We start from the raw sequence: 12,799 nt of genomic DNA on the forward strand, positions 1-12,799 counted from the left end.
TAAAAAACGCAAGCCCAACCACACATTCTGTCACTAATTCAATATACTTTTAGATTCATATTTAATAATTTATTAAATTATTAAATTTAAGTTGTGTGAATCTCAGAATTATTTTTATTACAGCCTGGAATGAAAGCTATTTAAAGAGCTATTAATTTTTCTGATATAAAAGGGCTGGAAGCAAATCTACTGCAGCATTAACTCGAGTCTGTGAAAGACACCTTAACAAGTCAGACAGTTTTGATAAACAATGAACAATTTTTGATACCTGAAAGCACAAAACTATCCATGAAGTAGAATGTTATTTAAAGAACTTAAGATCTAAAACCTTGACACTGTGGATCCAGGTGTTAATGCATATATATTTGCATAATTAGAAAGTTTACAAAAATAATGAGCATACCTCCATCATCTTTTCATCCAGTTCAGATTAGGCTGCTACTTCAGGTAGTTTCATAAAATTTATACAGCAAAATTTATGTTCTAAAGGCAATCAACTGGGATCAAAGTACCATGCTTCTATATTATCTCAGTCTTTAATGTGAATCAAATAAAGTATGTTTTTTGAATATAAGATGGCAGTTACTTGCCTCTAAGATCTGTGAAATGTTTACCTTCAACTGTAACAGTACTGAAATTGTACAGACCCTGGAAAGACTGGCATAAGCTATTTCAGTTGATTCCAGATTTTAAGAAAGGCAATCACGTCACTGAACATCATGCTAAAACCTAAAAAGTTACCAAAACATAAGCATCATTCAGTGGCCCAAGTTCTGCAACACTATACAGTACAGCCAGCTGTCTATTGCTAGAAAGAGATCTCACTGCTCATCACCATCCTTTCATAAACCAAGCTTGAACAAAAGATGTAGGAATGCGTAACTGCCAATGTTTAAATAGATAGAAAATAAGTCTGCTGCCATCAACTAAATTCACAATAGGAGACACAGTTCCTGTTAAAAGATTAACACTGAGAAGAGATTAACAAGAATTAGGAAGGATATCTGTTAATAAACAACGAAACTGGAGTCCAGGATTGTTGTCACAGAAAACAAGGACTTTTTTAGGAGATGAAAAGTTTATTTAAAAATTGCCAACATTTAACAAAACGATTTTACACTATGTTCCATTTTCTACAGAAATACAATAACTTACAGCTGTGCTTAGTCCATTCTGTCACTAATACATATAAAAACAAGTCTGCTGATAAATATGTGAAAAAAACAATCTATTTACCAACCACCACTAAAATAGTACCTGTAAATTTTGGAAGACATCTGCATAGAATATTAGGACTGTAGGGGTGCTCTTTCTTTTTTCTTTTTTTTTTTTTCCCCATTTTATTTTGTACTATTAGGATATGTAAAAATTTAATTAACATGCAATACAAAATAAGATAAAACAAAGTAAAACTCAAGTGTGCACAACTGGAAAGCAGTGCTAGGATGCCCTCCTATGTTTCTAATTCAACATGAGAAAACTGAGTATTTTACATGGTGGAATTTCAACTTCCCTTCACAATAAACCTAGATTTATAATCACAAAAATCTATACTTGGCTAGGTTCCACTGAAGATTGATTAAAGGTTTGGATAAAATTGCCCAGTACTAGATTAACAACAAATAATTGTAGAACATATCAAATCAACATTAAGTAGATGCATTTTAAAAAGGAAATTACCTGATGCCTAGTTATAAGCATTTGTGAGATGACAGGGTGACTAACGTGCAGCTTATTGTTACACCAATAAATGTGTATAGCACTTCTGGAGAACAGCAACATCTAAGCTATTCACTATTAAGACTTTCTCCCTTTGATATTGCATCAATTATCACATGGCACTTAAAAGCTAAATGGGGGAGGGGGGGGAAGGGGCAGGAAGGCGGGGTAGCTAGGAAGCTTTCTTAGCTATTGATACCCCACAGTACTCAAATTTTTCTCTAGCTGCCCTTTTAAACCTGTAATATTCTACAGCCTTAAGAGTTTATCCCCAACCACAGTGCTGATAAATATACACTATTCTGCTTTTATCCTTGAAGCCATAAATATGGCCATTTGTGAGAGACACAATCCATCACACTAAATATGTCAAAGCTACCATGTAGTGGCTGATATCCTCTCCACAGCATGATCCTGTGTCAGTGAAGTCAATAGGAATTCTGTTCAAGATTTAAAAATCAAGCAGATTCAAAACAAATTAACAACCAGATCCTGCAAATTACTTCTATACAAGGACTCGGGAGGGTCTATTGCTCATACTAAGCTTTGCGATTTAATGAAACCCCAAATTAAGTAAACCAAGATTGTACATATCAGCTCAGCACTTCCTTACGTGTTCTTTCTACCTTCAGTTGCAGCAGCTAGTAAGAGGAAAAAAAAACCCCAACAAACAAAAACCCAAAACCAAACAATCAAACTGTATGAACAGAACATATTTGCTTTTTTAAGTTTTGTATTTAAGATTATGAGCAGTACTTTCAGTAATGCCCTGTGATTTTAGGTGCTCATTTTAGAACATCTGGAATGAATCACACTGCCTAGGAAGAGAGAGGAAAGGTGCTGGCATTTTCCAATAAAATTGAGCCCTTTAAGGAGTGCTCTGAAATATAGTAATTCAAAATCAGAAGGCATCCAAAATTATGAGTAACTTTGAAAATCTTTTTTTATGTGATTAATTTTTATAAAAAGAACTTGAGAAAAACATTGAAAATAAAGTACCAAAAAGACTACTTGTTGTTTGTATTCAAATACCAATTTTAGTTGCTAGTCTGTGTCTTGACATACTTTGTCCTGTCTCCTGTTGTAGTTGACTGGCTCCCAGGTACGTGGTTAATGAGGCCACTGTGCTTTTTAACTTGAAATTTAGAAAAACATGTAAATATCTATTAATGAAAACCTAGAAAGAATTAGAAAAACAAGAGGATGTTACAAAACGTTAACGTTAACAAAACACGGGCTTGGGAAAAGGAATAGACACCATAAATATGTCAAGCTGGGCCAGAACAAGATAAGCTTAAGGAGAACCAAATGATTAATGAGACCAATCAGAAAATTTGTGGTCCTATATGTGAACTATTCTAATTAGCATACTAAAAGATTCACCCTCGAGCAAAGAAAGGCCCTTACTAACAAATACCCCTCCCCACAGAACATGCCAGGTGAAAAAAAAAGAATGGTGTACCTTTAAATGGAGACGAGGCTTCTAAGAATCAGTGATAATTAAGTGCTACCAAAGGTAGTTATACACTTTGAACATTTGTTTACAAACTGTTTCACTCTGTGTTGAGAGAGGTAGCTTTTGTGGATTACCACCTAGTGCCCTTCTTTACACAAAAGAGAATCAAAAGACAGAAATACCTTGACTAGGTGTGTGAACTGGCACCGTACACCAGGAACAGGCCCGCTTACAGAACACTGTGATGATAAAGCACTTAATCCAAAATACGCCTGTCTGTTCCTTTCTGCAGGACTCCTGGGAAGGTAACCTCCAGGTAGGACACTGGCTGAGCGCTTCCCAGTTCTCCCACCTTGCAAGATCTTACAAACCTTTTCACCATGTCAAACACTCCCTACAAGCACTTGGAATAAAGCCCGCCACTAGTAATTTGGTTTGTGTATGCACATATTAGCCCAAGTATCATGAAAGTAAGCCAGACCAACCAGGGAAGCAAGAGATCTTGCTGTTTCCAGCAGAAACCCTGATGCTGGCAACAACCCTGCCAGATTCAGACTTCATACATGTCTGCCATGGAAGAGTTCTGTTTGCAGACCACCAGTGTTACAAAGAAACAGCTGTACATGGAGGATTCACCTTTTCCACAGGACATCACATATAGTTCTGCTGCCCAACAATCCACCCACACATATATGCACACTTACTGTGGGAAAATAAGTATAGATTAATTATTCACAGATAAGCTCTCTACTGATGACAAAAAAAAAAAAAAAAGAACCCCCTCTGAAAGGAATTAATCCTTTGACAAAGTACGCCAAGTGAAGAGCAAACTTAATGCTTTGTGTTCACTATCCTGTAGAACACTGCTCATTTATCAAATTACTTTCCAGTGTCTTACTGTCATGTCATCATTTTATTCTTTCTGCTACAAAATCTACCATTTATCTCATTTATCTGCATTGGAAATCTACATAAAATTTACAATGGTCACAACTGTGGATCTGAGAAGTTTTCATAGAAAAAATATTAAAAATATTTTAAAAATTATATTTTAAGCCAGCTGTACTTCCCCCTAATATGAAAACTGTGAGAACTTTTTTTTTTTTCATGTATCTTGACAAAATACACATTTTGCCCTACACAGAATAGTACTTTGATGGACATGATGGTCTTAAAAAATTAGCGTTTAATGGCTCACTACCTTGGACCTTAATGCTACTTAAAACCATTTAAGACATCTACTATTTCTATTACATGAAATTAAAGATGACATTCCTAAGTACACGTTTCAAGATGACTACCCAGTTTTAAATGTAGCCACTTCAAAAAAGAAAAACTGGGACAAAAGGGAATGGACACAGTAAGTACAAATACATCTTGTCTTGTATTCTAATTTATGTAATTTTTCAATAACAGGCAATACTGCATTAAAAAAACCCAAAACATCTATCTACTCATTCTATGCAGCCATTCAGGAGATCTTACTGTATTAATGACATTCCAATTTTATAACTTTATTCACAATAAATGTACAGGAGTACGTCATCCACAAAAAGTTCTTTGTTTCACCATAATTATATTCAGAAGGTGTCCTGTGAAGAAAATACACACCTCACTGTAGGTTATCCCCATCCTCATCTATACAGTAGGATTAACAGCAGGTTCCAAATGGTGCAGATAAAGATGCCTAATAAACTAGACTTCAGTCAAGAGTTCTGCTATTCAGAATAGCTGCATCGTACTTTGTCTGCCAGCTATCAACAACTAAAAGCTTTTGCAATTCTAGCATTCAGACTCCTAACATTATTTAAAAAAAAAAAAAAAAAGAAGAAATTTAAGATACATAGTGCATCTACACAGACACTGTAAAAAGCTTCCCCGTCATTACAATACACGTTTTTGTGAGGTACTGAATAATTCCTGTTGAATAGTACTAGGGAACTCAGGGAAGAAACCCAGCAACTGTCAGGAGCTTCCTGTAAGACTGCAACAGCAATTTAAGATACAGAATAACACTATGATACAGATGAAATAGTAAGGTCTAGTGTGAATCATTAGGTACAGTATTAGCATGTGGATAGATACAAAACACTATGCTAGACAAAAAAAAATAATTAAATCCAGTTATTATGTTTCCCTTTTTTCTTAAATCAATAATTTTAAACTGTAAAAATGTACCCTAATTCACTACAATAGACTATGCCCTGAGAAGTAACATTACACACTAAGTAAAAGCCATTAGAAAGTGTCAGGTCTAATAATTCAAAAGCATAAACTGTCCACAAGGAATTTCTTGGAAGCACATATTTCCTCCATTTTTCAGCAGTACATTGCTTCTTCAGCAGAAAAGACTAATAAAAGTTTATGCTGATTGTAGCTTTCCCAACTTTAACTACAAGATTTTTTTTTTCTTTTCCTCTTTGAAGTCTTCTGGGGAAACTAGATGGCTTCATACATAAAGCTCTTGCTTTTCACCTCTGAAAGAGGATGTAGGCCTAGTATGAGGTTCTGAAAATAATGAGCCTGACTAACTCCACTGAAGGACATCAGTCAGAGCACTTTTTGGGAGGTAGTCAGAGTTATCTAAACATGAAATGAGGCCACCTCACCAATGCTTTGCTACATTCTTCTTTGCTGGTTGGAAGAACAGAGGAGAGGTTGGGAAGAAAACACACCTTTGAGCACATGGGAGAAAAAGAATGAAAATTATCTTAAGACAGGGGTACTGAACTTCCTTTGGAACTTATTTGAATGTTAAGTGCATTTGCGAATAGGTGAGTTACCCTCTTTCCTTTGTATCTGACATTAATAAACAGTAAGACCTAATTGTAAAGACGTCTCATCACCAAATGAATACAGGACAAACATGCATTTAAAAGTCACATCTACATTTCACTTCACTGCTTCTTTTTTCAAAATTGCTCTAGAAGATACAGCTTAGGAGTTGTGGGCTTCTTTTCCCCCCACACCGTTAAGTACAATGGTTCACTTCCTACTAAATTAAAAAACCCCTAAGCAACATTCTTCCCACACAGAAGGCAAAACAAAACTAAGCAAACAACCTCATCCAAAAATTCAATCAAAGTCTCTGAAAACTCACCACTTCAATTATTCTCTGGTAGTCACATTTTGTTTGTTGTATTATAAGTTATTGTGAAAAAGCAAGCTTGTTTAGTCTGGCTATGTAGACAAGCCTTTCCAAACCCCTTTGTTTCTGCTCATCAATATTATACAGTACTGTTTCAAAAATTCATTCATTATCTACTTAGGGAAAAAAACCCACTCCTGTCCATAAACACTAGCTACACATTCTAACTAAGCAGCACTAACACAAAACTGGAAATGCCAGAAATTTTGATTGCAAGACAGAACCTAAGCTTTCTCACTATGTTACCACTTTACTTAATTGTCTTAAAATAAGTTCTATATAAGGTTATTAATCAAACAGTATAAATTGACAACTTATGTTTCCCATTATTTAAATGACAAGGATTTGACTGTATAAAGAATATGTAAGAAGTCAACAAAACACTAATAAGCAGGCATGAATAGATTAATACTAATCAGAGCAGCTATAGCAATGCGTTCCAATAACAACTTTATACAATTTTACTGTAGCTATCCTTAATTCTGCATGTGTTGCTCCAGTGACTGTTAGCACAGAAGATAAACCAAATGCCAGTGAAATAACAGTTAATGTACTTAGCAGAAGAGAATTCAATGCCTTAAAAATGCGACTCCTTCTCATTTCTGTAGTTTCAAATTACATTTGTTCCTCAAACTCATTTGTTTCTAGCACAAATAAATTCTACAAAGACTAATCTGGTGAACAAAAAGAATTTGCATCAATTCAAGTGAGACCTACTGCTGCACAAGTTAAAAATCCGTAAAGATGCTGAACTTTATATGAAGACATCTACAGATGTACAAAGTTTGGGGTTTACATTTGAAGGAACTTCAGAGCGAGAGCTTTGTATTCTGTGGCTTCTGTTGGACATTTTCTCCACAAGAATGTTCATTAACTACATTCTAATTCTCTGACCTCTGAAAAACAAAACAACTGAAATACATTACTTAGAGTAGCTATACTCAGTAACCTTTAGGAATGTTAACTACCAATGGTCTGAAACCACTTATCTTTTTTGCAAGTAATGCCCTGTGGAAAAATGACTAAAGTTATATTGTAACATTAAAGAAATTTTAGGATAAAACTGCGGCTGCTACTTCCAGGATGGAATGCAGTTGGTACGCAGGGAATCTACTCCCCAGTAGTTCCCCAGGCAACACAACCTGCAACCTTAGCACATGCTACGAGGAACTGGGTGGGAGCAGGGGTGGTCGGGCAGAGTGAAGACACCTTGGCTAGGCCCTGTTGTACTCCCTGCAGGAAGGGGAACTTTATGGTACCACGTACTGATACACTGGAAGGTAAGGGAAGATGTCTGCTGTTGAGCCAGTAAGTCTGGTGAAATTGCTTTCCTTGGATGAACTTTACTCATTATAATACCAAAGCATACCTCCATCTCAAGGTAAGCCTCCAAGGTACGACCACCCCTCAACTAAGCATGCGCTCTATTTTTTTTATTTGATTGTACCTTTAAAGGTAAAGCGAGAGAATTTTACACCTATCAGTAACAAAAGTATGTATGACTAGTCACCCAAGCTTCACCTGGAAGTAAAGAAATAATAGGAAAGTAAGTTAGGAAGGGGAGAAATTAGGGAAGACTCCATCTTAACTGCTGGGATTGGGTGACAGGCCAAACCTGTCTTCTCCCTCATAGGGACACCTATCAGGTAAGAACTATACTCTATGCGTGCTTAATGATTAACTTCAGCTAGCTTTTATTATTAGATTTTGTGCGTATACTATTTCACAGTTGTTCTTGCAGTCAGTGTACTATCAATGACAATCTTGAACCTTAATCTGTCACAAATCTGTATAATATAAAGGCTCTCAGCTGAGATCTGTTTTGTGTGAGTTTCCGGCAACTTGAATAATTGATTTGCCTAGTGTATCTGTCACCATAAATCCCTGACTGGGACAGTCTAATCACCCTCCAGTCTAAACACCCTGCAGAGTCTCTGCAGCGAGCTGTGACAGGCCGGTTGGATGCATTGGTCTAGTCTTTCCTCGGACATTGACAGACTAGTTGAACATAAAGGGTTGAGGCAGGGGAAACTTCCCCCTGAACGGGAAATGACCAAATGACTCTGCAGTTAATTCTAAATGGTTAGACAGGTACGTTCCAAAGATCATAGTCCCGGAGCATCACACATTTGTGAGCTTAATGCAGTTTGCTGTACCTCTTCAGTCATTCCATGTAAGAGGCTTCAGGACATTGACAGCTTCAAGTAATTTAGTTATGTATTTTCTTCTTTCATATAATTTATCTTGTTACCATGAAAAACTTAAAGCTTGATTTTGACAGCTTGCTGTTTGCATTTCTTTCAAAGGGGAAGATACGACTTGTTTCAATTTAACTTTTAATGTTTAGTCTTCTGTATGGCAGAGTCAGGTCTGCAAACATTTCTAAATGTAACTGCTCTCGCTGGATTAAATTAAAAAAAGGGGAGGGGTAGTATTTAATCAGGTGTAGGCTTTAAAACCCTACACCTAAAAGTCATACTACAGCCATCAGTGTTTTGTAAAAGTAGTAAAAATATCAGCACCATCTCTAATCAGAGCTCTCAGAACATTTTCCAAGTATGAAAATACTATTTAACATTCTTCAGTTACATAGGAACAAGTATCGTCTTCCTCCAAGCACACATAACTCATGCTGACATCAATAAGAACTGCACACGTACATATGAGGGCTGCTGTTTGATCTTAAGTGTTTATGATGGAATGACTGTCAAATTCAATAGCACAGTACTTCCACGACATAGCTCTAACAAAGCCAACTGAGACTCCAGATTATAGTCTGGAAGAAATCGATAATGGGTTTCAAGACAGATTCTAGTATAAATCTTTCACTGTAAAAACCTCAATCATTCTAGTGCAAGAAGAGAGCATCTTCTCCTTTCCACAGCTCAAGAAACATTTCTTACCATGCTCCCACTTCCCAGTCTGCTCCTGCCACCAATTTTTTTCTCATGAACAGGTAATTTTTGCCAAGGTAGACAGAACACACAACTGTATTACTAAATGTCTTAAGTAATCTAGGATCAAGAACCATGATCCTTAATACATTACCAGCTGACTTCATACTTTCCGGGTTCATACTAATCATTAATGGGTGGGATACTGTTAACAAAGCTGACCTAGGCTACTGCACATGCCTAAATGTATCTTTCATACTCAAAATTAACATCAGGTTCTCTAGGGTGGGTAAAAGTTCTTGCTCAAGTTAAGTTCTTAAGTTCAGACTCCAGTTTGTACTTGAACCCACCCATTTGTCAGTGGTCATAGAGACATCGTACAATGAAATTATCCTCTCAAGCCATTCCCACACCACCTTCATGCATCAATTACAGTTCTTCTGCAACTAAAGCAATCAACCAAAACAACATCCCAGAGCACCTCAAAACAAATGACCATGTAATACACCACCCTAGCTACACAGAGAGAGGTGTGGATACCCACTGAGACAAAGCTGTGCCATGGAGATGCTCAACCTTAGATCAGTCTTATCCAAGTACTGTAAACAAAACTGTACATTTAGAAATGTCTCTGTTAGCTACTCTGTGCCTGAAATGAGTTATGAACATACTCTCAAAGGCTAGAGGTGGTCTATTTCCATTTTGAAATACAACAGTAATGCCCATCCATCAAATTATTTAGAACTGTTGGAATTCCACATGGTTTGAGTGCCTTTTTTCTTTCCAAACTATACCTTTCGAGCAGGCTACCTGTTTCTTTTTCTCCCTCATTGCTGCTCTCTCTGCCCAACAGAAACAGCAGCTTGAAACTCAGAAGTCAGGAGGCACTTTGGGCAGGAGAAATATAAAGCAATTCTGGTGAAGAGTCTAGCTCAAAAATTAATCCCCTCAGTGATTATACTGCTTGGAACAGAGGCAATGTTGCCATTATACAAACGTCTACAGTTGTACAATATTTCTCCCCTGGGTCTTTGGACCAGCACAATTAAATTAGTGTAAAAAAATCCCTTAATATAGAGAAGTTCTAAGGAAATGTCAAAATAAACCATTCACGTTTAATTTCACTGGAATAGAAATATGTTTCAAATTCCCTTAAAATTTACAGTTATGTAAACAGAGATGTATGGTTGGAGAAGTGCTCTTAAGCAAGAGTCAACAGAAAAAAATACCAAAGATTGAAAGTCTGCAAAACAAAAGTGAAGAGAGAGCTCCATTGTGCTCTTTTTTTCCCCCCCAATTATATAGTCTCAGTGACCAATCAAAAGAATTACTTTTTACTCCATCATCAACTGGACTTGCGTGGTCTTGGTTAAGTAACAAGTTACCAATGTGTGATTTAACAGGCTGAGATTCTGTAGTGTACATAATACATTCAAAAATATGTATCAAGTGTCATTAATTCTGGATTGTTGAGATAAAATAAATAGATAAATACCAAGCTGGAAATGAAGGTAGTCAGTTCTAAGAAAAATATTTCCAAATATAGTTCTGACTGTGTCAGTGCAAACGTGCGTTTGAATTATTTTCTGTCACATATTCCTGTATCTACTTTTCAGGATTTCAACTTCATAGACTTTCCTATCAAACTCATGTGACAACTAATAAGCAAATAAAAACCCAGTTACAATAGTAAAAGGCATGGCTCCAATACTGTTACCAGAGCCTTAAGAAAGAGACATTGCAGTATGGTGTTCTACCAAAGGTTGCTAATGAAAAAGTAATAGCACTCATAGCTGAATACAGTCTGAATCCAGCAAGGTTATTAGCAAGATGCTGCTATAGTAAAGAGGAACAATCTAGAAACAGGTTTAGCTGATACTGACAGATTCTCCTGTACCTTTTCCAGACATTGTTTCAAAAGCATTTCAGACATTTTTTTTTTAAAGCCAAATGATTCAGAGTTCACCTTAATGCAGAAGTTATAAAATAAGAAAATGGCATGGTAGAAAGCTGACAGAGTGATTTCTTAAAACGGTTAAAGAACAAACTGCGTTTGGTTACTAAAAAGGTACGCTAGTTCTTTAATAAAGTGACAGACTTCTACTCTGAATATGAACTTTAGGACTGACCATCTAAAGGAGTGAGAAACACATGGTTAGCTAAAACACTTGCAACCAAGACATGCATTTGTGTCTGAAAAGAGAATATTGCACTAAAAGAAGAACCCTGAAGGCTTTAAACCCCTCCTTCACTGACCTAAAAAAGTAACTAACCACTTTCTATAAGCAGTAGCAAACCTGGCTTGGTCTGCATCCCTACAAGTTGATAATACTTGATCAATGAATTTGTATTCCTTTTCTGGACCAAGAAAGTCCTGCATAGGAGCACGCTTCAGGCGTTTTGTTTCTTGGCTATAACCTTGTTTGCTGCTGGATTCATTCAAACCATCAACATCCATTTCATCACTGCTGTCCACAGATGATAACACCGCACTCAGATGAGGAAGTCTGTTGCTTAGATGATGCTGAAGGTAGAACATACACCTTCTTCAGAGGAAAAGGAAGGAAAAAAAGAAAAGAAAAGGAAGAAGAAAAAAACAAGTCATGCACTGAAAATAATCTGCTGTTGCTACTGAACTGCTTCAGTTCATTTGCCATCCCACCAGATTACCCCACAAACAGGCACAAAATCTGCTGTCACTCTACAAAAAAGGACTCAGTGTCACTTCCGCAAATCTGCTGTTACCTAGTCAGGCACATAAACCCATCCGGCAAAGCAGAGTTTTTCTGCAGCTGATCCATCTTCTGCTATCTTTTGCTCATCTTTTGCCCTTTAAACATTTTAAGCATGAGAAGGCTGCGAACAGTATCTTGTGCCTCTTGCACAAACTATAGGGACAGGTGGAGCTTATATCAAGATACTTAAGCACAATCAAATTTTCCATTTGATAGTTCTGATTATGCTCTTGAATGTTTTCCAAAGGCTTAAGATATGGTAGCTTAAAAATCTTTTATTGATTAGTACCTTTTTAGATCAGAACAAAAATCTGTCTCGAAACATCAGGCAAAGAACAATCCACAAATCGGAAAGACACTCTTTTGATCAAGTCCTCTTACCTATGACACCACAAGGTTTCATGCCCTGGGTAAATATCAATCAGTTCAGTGCAGAGCTCCAACTCTTCCTCTAAACAGCGGGGGAGATCCACACTCTGCTCTTCCACACAGGCAGCTTCTGCCCCTGCGCTCTCCTCCTTTTGAAAGCTAGTGTTTTGCTTATTTACCATTTGATTTTGTATCAGTACATTCTTGTCAGTCACAGTTCTGCCTATCAAGGAATTGAGTAAGAACTGGCGGTAATGAAATCCACTATGGTCTGAGACATGCATGGATACCCAATATTTAGTGGATGCGAGTTCATCAAGGAGAATCTGAAACAAAAAGCAGTGATAACAAAGTTATCAATCAGTGTACAGGAGGAATCTATTACCGCTGTTTCTGTATTAAGGTAACCTCTTCTCTGTGGATTTTAGCCACTGTGGTAATGGTTTAAGAACACAGACAGAAAACCGAAATATCACTG

The 12,799-nt window shown here is 36.8% G+C and overlaps 1 protein-coding gene across 1 annotated transcript in view; it reads right to left on the reverse strand.

Moving 5' to 3' along the window:
* Positions 1 to 1,059: 1,059 nt before the first annotated feature.
* Positions 1,060 to 12,799, reverse strand: part of PTAR1 (protein prenyltransferase alpha subunit repeat containing 1) — a 38,365-nt gene continuing 26,625 nt past the window's right edge. The window contains exons 6-7 of the mRNA XM_040579375.1: positions 12,334 to 12,647; positions 1,060 to 11,763 (exon numbers count right to left, since the gene is read on the reverse strand). Coding sequence (XP_040435309.1) covers positions 11,466 to 11,763; positions 12,334 to 12,647 — 612 coding nt within the window. The 3' untranslated portion in view covers positions 1,060 to 11,465. The remainder of the gene's footprint in view (positions 11,764 to 12,333; positions 12,648 to 12,799) is intronic.

Source organism: Falco naumanni, chromosome Z (assembly GCF_017639655.2).
Source record: "Falco naumanni isolate bFalNau1 chromosome Z, bFalNau1.pat, whole genome shotgun sequence".
NCBI lineage: Eukaryota > Metazoa > Chordata > Aves > Falconiformes > Falconidae > Falco > Falco naumanni.